Raw genomic sequence first — 17718 nt, forward strand, 5'->3', positions numbered from 1 at the left:
TCACAACAGTACCCCCCCCTTGAGGAGGGGTCACCGAACCCTCACCAGAGCCCCCAGGCCGACCAGGATGAGCCACATGAAAGGCACGAACAAGATCTGGAGCATGGACATCAGAGGCAAAAACCCAGGAATTATCTTCCTGAGCATAACCCTTCCATTTAACCAGATACTGGAGTTTCCGTCTAGTAACACGAGAATCCAAAATTTTCTCCACAATATACTCCAATTCCCCCTCCACCAAAACCAGGGCAGGAGGCTCAACAGATGGAACCATAGGTGCCACGTATCTCCGCAACAACGACCTATGGAATACATTATGTTTGGAAAAGGAGTCTGGGAGGGTCAGACGAAAAGACACAGGATTGAGAATCTCAGAAATCCTATACGGACCAATAAAACGAGGTTTAAATTTAGGAGAGGAAACCTTCATAGGAATATGACAAGAAGATAACCAAACCAGATCCCCAACACGAAGTCGGGGACCCACACGGCGTCTGCGATTAGCGAAAAGTTGAGCCTTCTCCTGGGACAAGGTCAAATTGTCCACTACCTGAGTCCAGATTTGCTGCAACCTGTCCACCACAGAATCCACACCAGGACAGTCCGAAGACTCAACCTGTCCTGAAGAGAAACGAGGATGGAACCCAGAATTGCAGAAAAATGGAGAGACCAAGGTAGCCGAGCTGGCCCGATTATTAAGGGCGAACTCAGCCAACGGCAAAAAGGACACCCAATCATCCTGGTCTGCAGAAACAAAACATCTCAGAGGTTACGTGTGGGAAGATATCTGGAGATTGGTTCAGAGATATAACAGGGAGACAGATTATGCTTTGCAGGTCAGTGTTAGTAGTTTGAAGTGGATACTTTGGGAAATTGGGACCCAATGAAGGAATTTGCAGAGGGGAAGAACGGAGGAGTAGCGAGGAGAGAGGTGGATTAGTTGTGCAAGATATTTAACGACAGACTGGAGAGGTGCAAGTTTGTTAGCAGGGAGGCCACAGAGGAGGATATTGCATTAGTCAAGGCGGGAGATAATGAGAGCATGCAATTGTATTTTCGTAGGTTGAGGAAAAGTCAGATTTTGGAAATATTTTTGAGTTGGGGGTGACAAGAGGTGGTGAGAGCTTTGGATGTGTGGTTTGAAGGACAAGATCAGAGTCGGTGGTTACTCATAGACAGCGTACTTCAGGTACGAGGAACACGTGATCTCATTTATTGTGATAGATTGATCGAGTGAGTAGGGAAGGTAGGCGAGATGGAGGAAAGATGATGAATTCAGTTTTATCTATGTTGAGATTTAGTAAGAGTGATGATGAGGAGGATATGGCTGATTGACACGCTGGTATTTTAGGCAAGAGAGGTAGATCTGGATGTCATCAGCACATAGGTGGTATTTGACTTGTCTCAGACCAAAGGTATGGAAGAGTAGGGGTCTTAAGACACAGCCTTGAGATAATGGGATGAAGACGTAGTGTGGGAGACACCAAATGTGTAGAGAGGTAAGTGGAGATCCAGGAGAAGGAAAGGTTTGTGATACAGAGGGAAGACAGGATCTATAGTAGGAGGGAGTGGTCAACTGTCGAAGGCAGAGGACAGATCTAGAAGGAGGAGTATAGGGAAATGTTTGTTAGCTTTGGCAGTAAGTAAGTCATTGGTAATTAGGTTTAGAGCAGTTTCAGTGGAATGGTAGGGGTAGAAGCCAGATTGAATGTTGTCAAAGAGCCGGTTAGATGAGACCTGGGAGGGAAAGTAGTGTAGACTTGGTTTTCGAGGAGTTTTGAAACACATAAGCAGTGATATGAGTCTGGATGTAGAGGTCAGGTTAAGGGATGGCTTCTTCAGGATTGATGTAATAGTGGCATGTTTGAAAGCAGATGAGAAGATACCAAAAGTTCATGATAAGTTGAAGAAATGGGTTAGGATTGGGATGTGTGGTTGTGAGGTTGTATTTTATCATGGTATTTTCACCGTGGTTTTCTACTCTTTTTGTTAGATCATATTTTAATTAAAAATGATCTGTTTCTGATACTGTTACTCAGATTTGCTAAACCTTTATTGATAATATAATTTGCGTATTACACAAGTTTTTAGTGCATTTATTGTGCTTCCTTTACGCACTAAAACAGATGCAGTTTTTTTTATCTGCTGATTTTTAAAGTGGCCGAGAGTGGTAGTCATGACCGAGCTGCTGTCTGGTTACGCTCTTCCATTTTAAAGCTAAAAACACTGTCCCAGTGTGCTGTCAGGTGTGAAGCACTTTATACTCATTGTAGGTCGCAGGTCTCCACTGTCTCCAGACCTCCATCTTCAGGAGCCGCCACACACAACTTAGGGGACACCAAGGTAAATGCAGCAAGCAACCATTTACTGGACAGTTCAAGTTCATCAGGTTGTAACATGTGGGATAGGGCACAACACTTTATAACACCTCTTCAGCCCTACGATTCATTCGTTCTGGACTATCTCTAAGCGATTCCACCCGCGGCTGTTAGAGGCGCATGTCAGCTGTTCAAAACAGCTGACAAGTGCCAGAAACGATGTCAGCTCAGTGCCGAAGCCCACATCAAAAGGGAGGGTGTTAAAAGATACCAAATACTCATTGTGGGGAATTAACCTAACGCTTCCTTCACATACATCTTTTTACAAGCTATTTTTGGAGGAACCCTTTTTTCAGGGAGATTTGACATGCATTTTTTTAAGAAATCTTTCAAGTCCTATGAAAAACTTATGGAAAAATGCCTGGAAAATAAACACCATACCTAGAGAGTGCTGTGTTGTAAACAAAAAAATGTCTCGCAGCCGCTATTCTATACTGATCCAAACCCTTAAGATTTTGTATCCACAACCACAAACAGGAGACAACTAATGCAATGCTAAAATTCCTTGCCATACCAACAGTGGAAATAGTATTTCACTTTGACCAGCAGAAAAATTGATGACTGTGATAGTTATTCGGGTATTCAAGAACTACATAAAATAGGGAACCATGCAATTTACCAGCATACAAGCATTTAAAATAGAATTTATGGTAGACTACTAGAATGCAATATCTCTCATGATATGTTCATCTTCTATGGAACTACGAGATTCAGAAGTGGTTAACATTTTATCATATTTAGTGGAAGTCTCTATCGGTTATGTTGCTGAGATATGTTTTATTTGGAATCCTAGATGAAGAATTATGCTCTCATTATGTCAGGATCCTTCTCAGAGAAGAATTATTTAGGGTGAAGGCAGCTGTCCCTAGGCACTGGATGGGAGAGAGATCTTCTATTTCTCAGTGAAAAAATATAGATAGTGATAAAGTATTCAATGACAATATTGTATGCAAAAATAGTGTCTGCCCTCAAAAATGTATGTGAAAAGTGGTGAAATTCACCCTCACCCAGTCCTCGGGGGCGGCTCTAGCCAAAGCTCTGAGTAATTACTCTCCTAGTTTCTAACAAGTGGAGAGTCTGTTCTATACGCACGGGTATAAAAAGTGTAAGCCTCTATTTTGTATCTGTTGATAGATGTCTTTTTTGTATTTCCTTAGCTGGATCCACACACTGTAAATTGTATGGCAAGTCATATGAGTTGTAAGTGTAATGCTGTACTTTTTCATGTTACTGTATTCTTTAATAAAACAAGTAAAAAAAAATGTAATGTACATACATTAGAAATCTGCAAAGCTCCCTGTTTTATAAATGTAGGTTACATTTATGCCTTTGTGCTGCTTTTTGAAATTAACTGAAGCCAAAATGCAAAGTTGGATCATCTCACAATGGACACCAGTGGTGCCTAATGACATATACAACCCCTGACAAAAATTGTGGAATCAACGGCCTTGAAGGATGTTCATTCAGTTGTTTAATTTTGTAGAAAAAAAGCAGATCACATCCCAATCAGAGAAAGTTGGTGCCAGATTGATGAAGAGTACTGTTTGACACTCATTAAGTCCATGCCTCAGAGACTGCAAGCTGTTACAAAAGCCAGAGGTGGTGCAACAAAATACTAGTGATGTGTTGGAGTGTTTTTTTGTTTTTGTTTTTCATGATTCCATAATTTTTTCCTCAGAATTGAGTGATTGCATAATTTTTTCCCTATGCTTGGTTAAAAAAAAGTAACCATTACTGACTACCAGATTTTTTGTTCTTGATTTCTTTTAGTGTTTCTTAAAGCCAGAAAGTTGCCATTTGAAATGACTTTAGTTTTGTGCCATGTCTGTGATCTGCTTTTTTTTTCTACAAAATTAAACAACTGAATGAACATCATCCAAGGCCGGTGATTCCATAATTTTTGTCAGGGGTTGTAATAGGCTCTGTTGTTTTGACAGGAAAATCGTTCTGTAACGAGTGTTGTTTTTCCCAACCAAAGAGATCGAACCTGTGTGCTTTAATCATGCCAGTAGGGTTTAGTTTGTGTTACAGATGCCAGTTCCAGCCCAACTGCGGATCCTGTGATCAAAACAGCATCTGGTCAAGTTTTGCATCTGTAATATGATCTAGAAACCACTGTCACTATAAATTTGCGTAAATTTGCCGTTAAATTAATTTTGTGCTCAGAAAAAAATCCATAAATTCCTCTTTACCTTATCTTCTGCCATCTGCGGGCTTGGTTAATTATAGTCAAAATTAAACATCTAAATTATTTTAACTTAAATTTAGTAGATTTTGTCATTGGAGTCTTCATATTTTGGAAAGGATATTACAGTCAAGTAAATTTATATTGTGCTGAGATGAGCACAAGATCACTCCATAGACTCCAAAGTAACATAGGCCACAAACCTCTATACTGACAATTGGTGGGAAAAAAAAGTGTTCTTCAAGGACTCCACATTAGTGATGAGCGGAAGTTCTCGTTACTCGAGTTTGCCTAGGGTGCTTGGGTGTGCACCGAGAATCGCAGGTGCTCGAGTGACATGTTCAAGTCCTCGCTCACTTATGTTTCGTGGCTGTTGGACAGCCACAAACCATGAGGGAATTGCCTGACCAACACAATCAATCCCCGCATGCTTTGTGGCTGGCTAACAGCTGTGAAACATGCGGGTGTGGAGACTCGAACATGTCACTATAGCACCCACGATACTCGGTGCACACCCAAGCACCCTAGGCAAACTCGAGAAACGAGCACTTCCGCTCATCACTACTCAGCATGTATAACTTACAGTTACGAACTCTGAAAAATATATCATGCCAAATGTTTGGCAAAGAACATTATCTCTTTATCTACTCTGACTTCCTCCTCCTTTCTTTGATAATGTATCTTCCTCTTGATATGACACCTACCTTAAAAAAAACTCCTTGACAGTTAAAAGGTTGCTTACACTTGTGGGTAAAACTCTTCGTTTTAGGACAGAATATTATTAGAATTTAATCTTATTTGGGCAATTTTTTTTTTCACCTTACAACAACTCATTCTTCTGCTGATCTGGTTGTTGATGCTGGCATAAAAATTACCATCGGCAGAAAATTAGCAGTAAATAAACGCTGATCAACTTGTATACAGATAGTCTTTGTCTTTTGATGCACGTTAATAGGCCAAAATGAGTTGGGCCTTAAATTATTTTCTGAGCTATATAGATTTCTTAGGTCATATGTAAGGCAGGTAACAAGACTCCTTTCTAGAACATGATTGTTTAAAATCCCCATTTTATGCCTACAGCTCCCTAATAGACCCATGTATCTCTGTGGGAACTACAAATAATCTGTTTTTTGTCTGATTTCTTTCCTTCCAACTTGTTCTTCTTGCAAACCTTAGTTAGCAATAAGTAGACGTAGACTTAATTAAGTTTTCCTTTCACGGATCTCAGTGAAATTAAAATTTTTGGTAAATTCTTAATTTTGTTTTTTTAATACTATTACTACCAGAATGCAGACATCTTCAGGTGTCTTTAGTTTAGCAGACTTTTTACTTTTGTTAATTTCTTTGTACATTAAAGGAACCTGTAGCCTTAGAAAATGCTATTTCCCTGCAGATTTAGGGTTATGCTAAGGGAAATAGCACTACAATGCTTCCAGCCGCCTTGCTGAAAGTGCGGATACTGGGAGAAAATGAACGTATTTCCTCCCAGGAGCCTCCGGCTTTCAGTCATGGGAATGTTTATGGAGTGGCTTCAGTCACCGCTCACCACACCACACACTATACTGTGAGCGATGTCTGTAAGCATGGCCCAGCAGTTTGATTGACAGGCGACTTTAATTCTAGGGCTCCATGGTGACTTTTAGGAGAATTTGTACAACGATGACAAGATTTCTACAAGTTTCATTAGTTGAATAAATGATCTGAAAAACTGTATTTTGGCTGCACATGACAAATAAGCCTAAAGTAAGACTAGTAATAGGCAAATATAGATGATTTCTACATATGAGGTTCATGTAAATATGTTCTTTAAAAAAAAGGAAGCTCCAGAGTACATATCTACCATTGTTATAATTAAAGTAGTATGCAAACATGTACACTGCTTTCAGTGTTTGCTGAACAGAAGTTCACTCTGGCGCTTTAATACTCGGTATAGATTTTCTTCAATTGGATAAGGAACCAGTGCAATGAATGCAGTTATCATAAAAAGTCGCTGGGTAATGTCTCATACAACAGAACTCCAAGAGGCTACATCACATATTTTGTACAGAACATAGGACTGTTTTTTATTGCACTCTCCACGCCACTGCTCAGCTATGGCACACAGTGCCATTTTATTATGAGAGCTTCTTTTAGGAAGAGGCTTTTGTCCCTTGTTCCTCAGCACTCCCATAAACTGTCCAGAACAGACAGTCCTGTCCTCTTCTTCTCATTCATGTTTTGTTCTTGGAAATCAGCACCACTAATGTCAATCAAACTAAGTTCAGACAAGTCAAAATTATTGAGCAGATTGCTCTCCACGGCGTCTCCAGACTCTGTCACGTCTGTCACATGTGCTCAGTGTGAACCTGCTTTCTTCTGTGAAGAGCACGGGGCGCCAGTGGTGAATTTGCCAATCCTGGTGTTCTGTGGCAAATGCCAAGCGTCCTGCACGGTGTTGGGCTGTGAGCACAACCCCCATCTATGGACGTCGGGCACTCAGACCATCCTCATGGAGTCCGTTTCTAACCGTTTGTGCAGACACATGCACATTTGTGGCCTGCTGGAGGTCATTTTGCAGGGCTCTGGCAGTGCTCCTGTTCCTGTGAAGTGAAAACTATTCCCAGTGACTACCTCTTGAAGCTCATCAAGAGAATGCCAAGAGCGTGCAAATCACTCATCAAAGCAAAAGGTGGCTACTTTGAAGAACCTAGAATATAAGACATAATTTCAGTTGTTTCACACTTTTTTGTTAAGTATATAATTCCACATGTGTTAATTCATAGTTTTGATGCCTTCAGTGCGAATGTACAATTTTCATAGTCATGAAAATACAGAAAAATCTTTAAATGAGGTGTGTCCAAACTTTTGGTCTGTACTGTATATATATATATTTATATTTAATGTGTTATATAAAGGAGGGTGGATTCAGTAGATTATAATTATCTCTTTTAGATGCAGTAACCCCCAATGATTCTTGGTGTAAAGAGTTCTGTTTTCACCAAATTAAAGACTTCCATACATATTAGACTAACATGACCCAAATCAGCCAATATTGACAGGCTCAGCCTACAGAATAGTGTGTATTGGGACCTCCCAACGCTCCGCTTAACAGATGAGATCGGGAAAGATAAGGATCTGGTATGTTCGATTGATAAGGTGATAAGAAATTAGTGAGATAATAATGATTTTAATTTCTTCCAGTTTCTTTGCTTAAAGAATATTCGGACCTTCCTTTCAAACTGCATTGAGAAATTTGGGATGCGCCGAGCCGACCTCTTTGAAGCATTTGACCTGTTTGATGTCAGAGATTTTGGAAAGGTATATACTTTGTATTTATTACCTGTAAATAGTAGATTAGTGTCTTATTATACTTTGTTCTCTCTCAATGACTGTATTGATCCGTATTTCAAAACCATCATAAAAAGGAAAATCTACACTTGTTGAATGCGAAGCTTGTAAATCTATTTAAATGGAACCTGTCAGGGTGGTTTACCATGGCCACCATGCCACATTACTAGTGATGAGCGAATATACTCGTTACTCGAGATTTCCCGAGCACGCTCGGGTGACCTCTGAGTATTTTTTAGTGCTTGGAGATTTAGTTTTCATCACCTCAGCTGAATGATTTACATCTGTTAGCCAGCTTGATTACATGTGGGGATTCCCTAGTAACCAGGCAACCCCCACATGTACTTATGCTGGCTAACAGATGTAAATCATTCAGCTGCGGCGATGAAAACTAAATCTCAGAGCACTAAAAAATACTTGGAGGACACCCGAGCTCATCACTAATTATTACATTACCTGACAATCTTTCCAAACACACTTCTGTCAGTTTTCTCTAAAATCAATAAAATGTTTTTAAAAAATCGGCGAAGCAGTATACTTATGACCCGTGAAGTATCAATTGGGTGTTGACAATGTACGGAAAAGTGTCCAACTCTGATTGGACACTCCCTACATCTACTGTAGTCACCACAAGCTTCTTTCAAATCTTGGCAAAGCGTTGTAGTACAGAGAGGTGTACTGCTGTATTCCTTGGGCACGTGCAGTACAGAGAGGTGTGCGCTGTATTCCTTGGGCATGTGCAGTACAGAGGTGTACGCTGAAATTAATTCTTGGGTATGTGCTGTACAGAGACGTGTACGCTATATTCCTTGGGCATGTGCAGTACAGAGAGGTGTGCGCTGTATTCCTTGGGCATGTGCAGTACAGAGGTGTATGCTGAAATTAATTCTTGGGCATGTGCAGTACAGAGAGGTGTACACTGTATTCCTTGGGTATGTGCAGTACAGAGAGGTGTACGCTGTATTCCTTGGGCATGTGCAGTACAGAGGTGTATGCTGAAATTAATTCTTGGGTATGTGCAGTACAGAGAGGTGTACACTGTATTCCTTGGGTATGTGCAGTACAGAGAGGTGTACGCTGTATTCCTTGGGCATGTGCAGTACAGAGGTATACGCTGAAATTAATTCTTCGGTATGTGCAGTACAGAGAGGTGTACGCTGAAATTAATTCTTGGGCATGTGCAGTACAGAAAGGTGTATGCTATATTCCTTGGGCATGTGCAGTACAGAGAGGTGTATGCTGCATTCCTTGGGCATGTGCAGCACAGAGAGGTGTGTGCTGTATTCCTTGGGCATGTGCTGTACAGAGAGGTGTATGCTGTATTCCTTGGGCATGTGCTGTACAGAGAGGTGTATGCTGCATTCCTTGGGCATGTGCAGTACAGAGAGGTGTACGCTGTATTCCTTGGGCATGTGCAGTATAGAGGTGTACGCTGTATTCCTTGGGCATGTGCAGTACAGAGAGGTGTACGCTGTATTCCTTGGGTATGTGCAGTACAGAGAGGTGTACGCTGTATTCCTTGGGCATGTGCAGTATAGAGGTGTATGCTGTTTTCCTTGGGCATGTGCTGTACAGAGAGGTGTACGCTGTATTCCTTGGGCATGTGCTGTACAGAGAGGTGTACGCTGTATTCCTTGGGTATGTGCAGTACAGAGAGGTGTATGCTGCATTCCTTGGGCATGTGCAGTACAGAGAGGTGTATGCTGTATTCCTTGGGCATGTGCTGTACAGAGAGGTGTACGCTGTATTCCTTGGGCATGTGCTGTACAGAGAGGTGTACGCTGTATTCCTTGGGTATGTGCAGTACAGAGAGGTGTATGCTGCATTCCTTGGGCATGTGCAGTACAGAGAGGTGTATACTGTATTTCTTGGGCATGTGCTGTACAGAGAGGTGTATGCTATATTCCTTGGGCATGTGCTGTACAGAGAGGTGTATGCTATATTCCTTGGGCATGTGCTGTACAGAGAGGTGTACGCTGTATTCCTTGGGTATGTGCAGTACAGAGAGGTGTATGCTGTATTCCTTGGGCATGTGCTGTACAGAGAGGTGTACGCTGTATTCCTTGGGCATGTGCTGTACAGAGAGGTGTATGCTGCATTCCTTGGGCATGTGCAGTACAGAGAGGTGTATGCTGTATTCCTTGGGCATGTGCAGTATAGAGGTGTACGCTGTATTCCTTGGGCATGTGCTGTACAGAGAGGTGTATGCTGCATTCCTTGGGCATGTGCAGTACAGAGAGGTGTATGCTGTATTCCTTGGGCATGTGCTGTACAGAGAGGTGTACGCTGTATTCCTTGGGCATGTGCAGTATAGAGGTGTACGCTGTATTCCTTGGGCATGTGCAGTACAGAGAGGTGTACGCTGTATTTCTTGGGCATGTGCAGTATAGAGGTGTATGCTGTATTCCTTGGGCATGTGCTGTACAGAGAGGTGTACGCTGTATTCCTTGGGTATGTGCAGTACAGAGAGGTGTATGCTGCATTCCTTGGGCATGTGCAGTACAGAGAGGTGTATGCTGTATTCCTTGGGCATGTGCTGTACAGAGAGGTGTACGCTGTATTCCTTGGGCATGTGCAGTATAGAGGTGTACGCTGTATTCCTTGGGCATGTGCTGTACAGAGAGGTGTACGCTGTATTCCTTGGGTATGTGCAGTACAGGGAGGTGTATGCTGCATTCCTTGGGCATGTGCAGTATAGAGGTGTACGCTGTATTCCTTGGGCATGTGCTGTACAGAGAGGTGTACGCTGTATTCCTTGGGCATGTGCTGTACAGAGAGGTGTACGCTGTATTCCTTGGGCATGTGCAGTATAGAGGTGTACGCTGTATTCCTTGGGCATGTGCTGTACAGAGAGGTGTATGCTGTATTCCTTGGGTATGTGCAGTACAGAGAGGTGTACGCTGTATTCCTTGGGCATGTGCAGTATAGAGGTGTATGCTGTATTCCTTGGGCATGTGCTGTACAGAGAGGTGTATGCTGCATTCCTTGGGCATGTGCAGTACAGAGAGGTGTATGCTGTATTCCTTGGGCATGTGCTGTACAGAGAGGTGTACGCTGTATTCCTTGGGCATGTGCAGTATAGAGGTGTACGCTGTATTCCTTGGGCATGTGCTGTACAGAGAGGTGTACGTTGTATTCCTTGGGTATGTGCAGTACAGAGAGGTGTATGCTGCATTCCTTGGGCATGTGCAGTACAGAGAGGTGTATGCTGTATTCCTTGGGCATGTGCTGTACAGAGAGGTGTACGCTGTATTCCTTGGGCATGTGCAGTATAGAGATGTACGCTGTATTCCTTGGGCATGTGCTGTACAGAGAGGTGTACGCTGTATTCCTTGGGCATATGCTGTACAGAGAGGTGTACGCTGTATTCCTTGGGCATGTGCAGTATAGAGGTGTACGCTGTATTCCTTGGGCATGTGCTGTACAGAGAGGTGTATGCTGTATTCCTTGGGCATGTGCTGTACAGAGAGGTGTACGCTGTATTCCTTGGGCATGTGCACTATAGAGGTGTACGCTGTATTCCTTGGGCATGTGCAGTACAGAGAGGTGTATGCTGCATTCCTTGGGCATGTGCAGTACAGAGAGGTGTATGCTGTATTCCTTGGGCATGTGCAGTATAGAGGTGTATGCTATATTCCTTGGGCATGTGCTGTACAGAGAGGTGTACGCTGTATTCCATGGGCATGTGCAGTATAGAGGTGTACGCTGTATTCCTTGGGCATGTGCTGTACAGAGAGGTGTACGCTGTATTCCTTGGGTATGTGCAGTACAGAGAGGTGTATGCTGCATTCCTTGGGCATCTGCAGTACAGAGAGGTGTATGCTGTATTCCTTGGGCATGTGCTGTACAGAGAGGTGTACGCTGTATTCCTTGGGCATGTGCAGTATAGAGGTGTACGCTGTATTCCTTGGGCATGTGCTGTACAGAGAGGTGTACGCTGTATTCCTTGGGCATGTGCAGTATAGAGGTGTATGCTGTATTCCTTGGGCATGTGCTGTACTGAGAGGTGTACGCTGTATTCCTTGGGCATGTGCAGTACAGAGAGGTGTACGCTATATTCCTTGGGCATGTGCTGTACAGAGAGGTGTACGCTGTATTCCTTGGGCATGTGCTGTACAGAGAGGTGTACGCTGTATTCCTTGGGTATGTACAGTACAGAGAGGTGTATGCTGTATTTCTTGGGCATGTGCAGTACAGAGAGGTGTACGCTGAAATTAATTCTTGGGCATGTGCAGTACAGAGAGGTGTATGCTATATTCCTTGGGCATGTGCAGTACAGAGAGGTGTATGCTGCATTCCTTGGGCATGTGCAGTACAGAGAGGTGTATGCTGTATTCCTTGGGCATGTGCTGTACAGAGAGGTGTACGCTGTATTCCTTGGGCATGTGCAGTATAGAGGTGTACGCTGTATTTCTTTGGGCATGTGCTGTACAGAGAGGTGTACGCTGTATTCCTTGGGTATGTGCAGTACAGAGAGGTGTACGCTGTATTCCTTGGGCATGTGCAGTGTAGAGGTGTATGCTGTATTCCTTGGGCATGTGCTGTACAGAGAGGTGTACGCTGTATTCCTTGGGCATGTGCAGTACAGAGAGGTGTACGCTATATTCCTTGGGCATGTGCTGTAGAGAGAGGTGTATGCTGTATTTCTTGGGCATGTGCAGTACAGAGAGGTGTATGCTGTATTTCTTGGGCATGTGCAGTACAGAGAGGTGTACGTTATATTCCTTGGGCATGTGCTGTACAGAGAGGTGTACGCTGTATTCCTTGGGCATGTGCAGTACAGAGAGGTGTACGCTGTATTCCTTGGGTATCTGCAGTACAGAGAGGTGTATGCTGTATTTCTTGGGCATGTGCAGTACAGAGAGGTATATGCTGTATTTCTTGGGCATGTGCAGTACAGAGAGGTGTGTGCTGTATTCCTTGGCATGTGCAGTACAGAGAAGTGTATGCTGTATTCCTTGGGAATGTGCTGTACAGAGAGGTGTATGCTATATTCCTTGGGCATGTGCTTTACAGAGAGGTGTATGCTGTATTCCTTGGGTATGTGCAGTACAGAGAGGTGTACGCTGTATTCCTTGGGCATGTGCAGTACAGAGAGGTGTATGCTGTATTCCTTGGGCATGTGCTGTACAGAGAGGTATATGCTATATTCCTTGGGCATGTGCTGTACAGAGAGGTGTATGCTGTATTCCTTGGGCATGTGCAGTACAGAGAGGTGTACGCTGTATTCCTTGGGCATGTGCTGTACAGAGAGATGTACGCTGTATTCCTTGGGTATGTGCAGTACAGAGAGGTGTATGCTGTATTCCTTGGGCATGTGCAGTACAGAAAGGTGTATGCTGTATTCCTTGGGCATGTGCTGTACAGAGAGGTATGCGCTGTATTCCTTGGGCATGTGCAGTACAGAGAGGCGTATGCTATATTCCTTGGGCATGTGCTGTACAGAGATGTGTATGCTGTATTCCTTGGGTATGTGCAGTACAGAGAGGTGTACGCTGTATTTCTTGGGCATGTGCAGTACAGAGAGGTGTGCGCTGTATTCCTTGGGCATGTGCAGTACAGAGAGGTGTGCGCTGTATTCCTTGGGCATGTGCAGTACAGAGAGGTGTACGCTGAAATTAATTCTTGGGCATGTGCAGTATAGAGGTGTACGCTGAAATTAATTCTTGGGCATGTGCAGTATAGAGGTGTATGCTGAAATTAATTCTTGGGCATGTGCAGTATAGAGGTGTACACTGTATTTCTTGGGCATGTGCAGTACAGAGAGGTGTATACTGTATTAATTGGGCATGTGCAGTACAGAGAGGTGTACACTGTATTCCTTGGGCATGTGCAGTACAGAGACGTGTACGCTGTATTCCTTGGGTATGTGCAGTACAGAGAGGTGTACGCTGTACTCCTTGAGTATGTGCTGTACAGAGACGTGTACACTGTATTCCTTGGGCGTATGCTGTACAGAGAGGTGTATACTGTATTTCTTGGGCATGTGCAGTACAGAGAGGTGTACGCTGTATTCCTTGGGCATGTGCAGTACAGAGAGGTGTACGCTGTATTCCTTGGGTATGTGCAGTACAGAGAGGTGTACGCTGTATTCCTTGAGTATGTGCTGTACAGAGACGTGTACACTCTATTCCTTGGGCATGTGCAGTACAGAGAGGTGTATACTGTATTTCTTGGGCATGTGCAGTACAGAGAGGTGTACACTCTATTCCTTGGGCATGTGCAGTACAGAGAGGTGTATACTGTATTCCTTGGGTATGTGCTGTACAGAGACGTGTACGCTATATTCCTTGGGCATGTGCTGTACAGAGAGGTGTACGCTGTATTCCTTGGGCATGTGCAGTACAGAGAGGTGTGCGCTGTATTCCTTGTGCATGTGCAGTACAGAGGTGTACACTGAAATTAATTCTTGGGCATGTGCAGTACAGAGAGGTGTACACTGTATTCCTTGGGTATGTGCAGTACAGAGAGGTGTACGCTGTGTTCCTTGGGCATGTGCAGTACAGAGAGGTGTACGCTGTATTCCTTGGGCATGTGCAGTACAGAGGTGTACGCTGAAATTAATTCTTGGGTATGTGCAGTACAGAGAGGTGTACGCTGAAATTAATTCTTGGGCATGTGCAGTACAGAGAGGTGTATGCTATATTCCTTGGGCATGTGCAGTACAGAGAGGTGTATGCTGCATTCCTTGGGCATGTGCAGTACAGAGAGGTGTGTGCTGTATTCCTTGGGCATGTGCTGTACAGAGAGGTGTACGCTGTATTCCTTGGGCATGTGCTATACAGAGAGGTGTATGCTGCATTCCTTGGGCATGTGCAGTACAGAGAGGTGTATGCTGTATTCCTTGGGCATGTGCTGTACAGAGAGGTGTACGCTGTATTCCTTGGGCATGTGCAGTATAGAGGTGTACGCTGTATTCCTTGGGCATGTGCAGTACAGAGAGGTGTGCGCTGTATTCCTTGGGCATGTGCAGTACAGAGAGGTGTACGCTGAAATTAATTCTTGGGCATGTGCAGTATAGAGGTGTACGCTGAAATTAATTCTTGGGCATGTGCAGTATAGAGGTGTACGCTGAAATTAATTCTTGGGCATGTGCAGTATAGAGGTGTACACTGTATTTCTTGGGCATGTGCAGTACAGAGAGGTGTATACTGTATTTCTTGGGCATGTGCAGTACAGAGAGGTGTACACTGTATTCCTTGGGCATGTGCAGTACAGAGACGTATACGCTGTATTCCTTGGGTATGTGCAGTACAGAGAGGTGTACGCTGTATTCCTTGAGTATGTGCTGTACAGAGACATGTACACTGTATTCCTTGGGCGTATGCTGTACAGAGAGGTGTATACTGTATTTCTTGGGCATGTGCAGTACAGAGAGGTGTACGCTGTATTCCTTGGGCATGTGCAGTACAGAGAGGTGTACGCTGTATTCCTTGGGTATGTGCAGTACAGAGAGGTGTACGCTGTATTCCTTGAGTATGTGCTGTACAGAGACGTGTACGCTATATTCCTTGGGCATGTGCTGTACAGAGAGGTGTACGCTGTATTCCTTGGGCATGTGCAGTACAGAGAGGTGTGCGCTGTATTCCTTGGGTATGTGCAGTACAGAGAGGTGTACGCTGTATTCCTTGAGTATGTGCTGTACAGAGACGTGTACGCTATATTCCTTGGGCATGTGCTGTACAGAGAGGTGTACGCTGTATTCCTTGGGCATGTGCAGTACAGAGAGGTGTGCACTGTATTCCTTGGGCATGTGCAGTACAGAGGTGTACACTGAAATTAATTCTTGGGCATGTGCAGTACAGAGAGGTGTACACTGTATTCCTTGGGTATGTGCAGTACAGAGAGGTGTACGCTGTGTTCCTTGGGCATGTGCAGTACAGAGAGGTGTACGCTGTATTCCTTGGGCATGTGCAGTACAGAGGTGTACGCTGAAATTAATTCTTGGGTATGTGCAGTACAGAGAGGTGTACGCTGAAATTAATTCTTGGGCATGTGCAGTACAGAGAGGTGTATGCTATATTCCTTGGGCATGTGCAGTACAGAGAGGTGTATGCTGCATTCCTTGGGCATGTGCAGCACAGAGAGGTGTGTGCTGTATTCCTTGGGCATGTGCTGTACAGAGAGGTGTATGCTGTATTCCTTGGGCATGTGCTGTACAGAGAGGTGTATGCTGCATTCCTTGGGCATGTGCAGTACAGAGAGGTGTACGCTGTATTCCTTGGGCATGTGCAGTATAGAGGTGTACGCTGTATTCCTTGGGCATGTGCAGTACAGAGAGGTGTACGCTGTATTCCTTGGGTATGTGCAGTACAGAGAGGTGTACGCTGTATTCCTTGGGCATGTGCAGTATAGAGGTGTATGCTGTATTCCTTGGGCATGTGCTGTACAGAGAGGTGTACGCTGTATTCCTTGGGCATGTGCTGTACAGAGAGGTGTACGCTGTATTCCTTGGGTATGTGCAGTACAGAGAGGTGTATGCTGCATTCCTTGGGCATGTGCAGTACAGAGAGGTGTATGCTGTATTCCTTGGGCATGTGCTGTACAGAGAGGTGTACGCTGTATTCCTTGGGCATGTGCTGTACAGAGAGGTGTACGCTGTATTCCTTGGGTATGTGCAGTACAGAGAGGTGTATGCTGCATTCCTTGGGCATGTGCAGTACAGAGAGGTGTATACTGTATTTCTTGGGCATGTGCTGTACAGAGAGGTGTATGCTATATTCCTTGGGCATGTGCTGTACAGAGAGATGTATGCTATATTCCTTGGGCATGTGCTGTACAGAGAGGTGTATGCTGTATTCCTTGGGTATGTGCAGTACAGAGAAGTGTACGCTGTATTTCTTGGGCATGTGCTGTACAGAGAGGTGTATGCTATATTCCTTGGGCATGTGCTGTACAGAGAGGTGTATGCTATATTCCTTGGGCATGTGCTGTACAGAGAGGTGTATGCTATATTCCTTGGGCATGTGCTGTACAGAGAGGTGTATGCTGTATTCCTTGGGTATGTGCAGTACAGAGAAGTGTACGCTGTATTTCTTGGGCATGTGCTGTACAGAGAGGTGTATGCTGTATTCCTTGGGCATGTGCTGTACAGAGAGGTGTATGCTATATTCCTTGGGCATGTGCTGTACAGAGAGGTGTATGCTGTATTCCTTGGGTATGTGCAGTACAGAGAGGTGTACGCTGTATTTCTTGGGCATGTGCAGTACAGAGAGGTGTATGCTGTATTCCTTGGGCATGTGCTGTACAGAGAGGTGTGCGCTGTATTCCTTGGGCATGTGCAGTACAGAGAGGCGTATGCTATATTCCTTGGGCATGTGCTGTACAGAGAGGTGTATGCTGTATTCCTTGGGTATGTGCAGTACAGAGAGGTGTACGCTGTATTTCTTGGGCATGTGCAGTACAGAGAGGTGTGCGCTGTATTCCTTGGGCATGTGCAGTATAGAGGTGTACGCTGAAAATAATTCTTAGGCATGTGCAGTATAGAGGTGTACGCTGTATTCCTTGGGTATGTGCAGTACAGAGAGGTGTACGCTGTATTTCTTGGGCATGTGCAGTAAAGAGAGGTGTACGCTGTATTCCTTGGGCATGTGCAGTACAGAGAGGTGTACGCTTTATTCCTTGGGTATGTGCAGTACAGAGAGGTGTACGCTGTATTCCTTGAGTATGTGCTGTACAGAGACGTGTACACTGTATTCCTTGGGCAGGTGCAGTACAGAGAGGTGTATACTGTATTTCTTGGGCATGTGCAGTACAGAGAGGTGTACGCTGTATTCCTTGGGCATTTGCAGTACAGAGACGTGTACGCTGTATTCCTTGGGAATGTGC

General features: G+C 44.3%; 1 protein-coding gene across 1 annotated transcript in view; it reads left to right on the forward strand.

Moving 5' to 3' along the window:
• Nucleotides 1–17718, forward strand: part of VAV1 (vav guanine nucleotide exchange factor 1) — a 203611-nt gene that overhangs the window by 33008 nt on the left and 152885 nt on the right. Inside the window, exon 2 of the mRNA XM_069759816.1 lies at nt 7744–7860. Coding sequence (XP_069615917.1) covers nt 7744–7860 — 117 coding nt within the window. The remainder of the gene's footprint in view (nt 1–7743; nt 7861–17718) is intronic.

Source organism: Ranitomeya imitator, chromosome 3 (genome assembly GCF_032444005.1).
Source record: "Ranitomeya imitator isolate aRanImi1 chromosome 3, aRanImi1.pri, whole genome shotgun sequence".
Taxonomy (NCBI): Eukaryota; Metazoa; Chordata; class Amphibia; order Anura; family Dendrobatidae; genus Ranitomeya; species Ranitomeya imitator.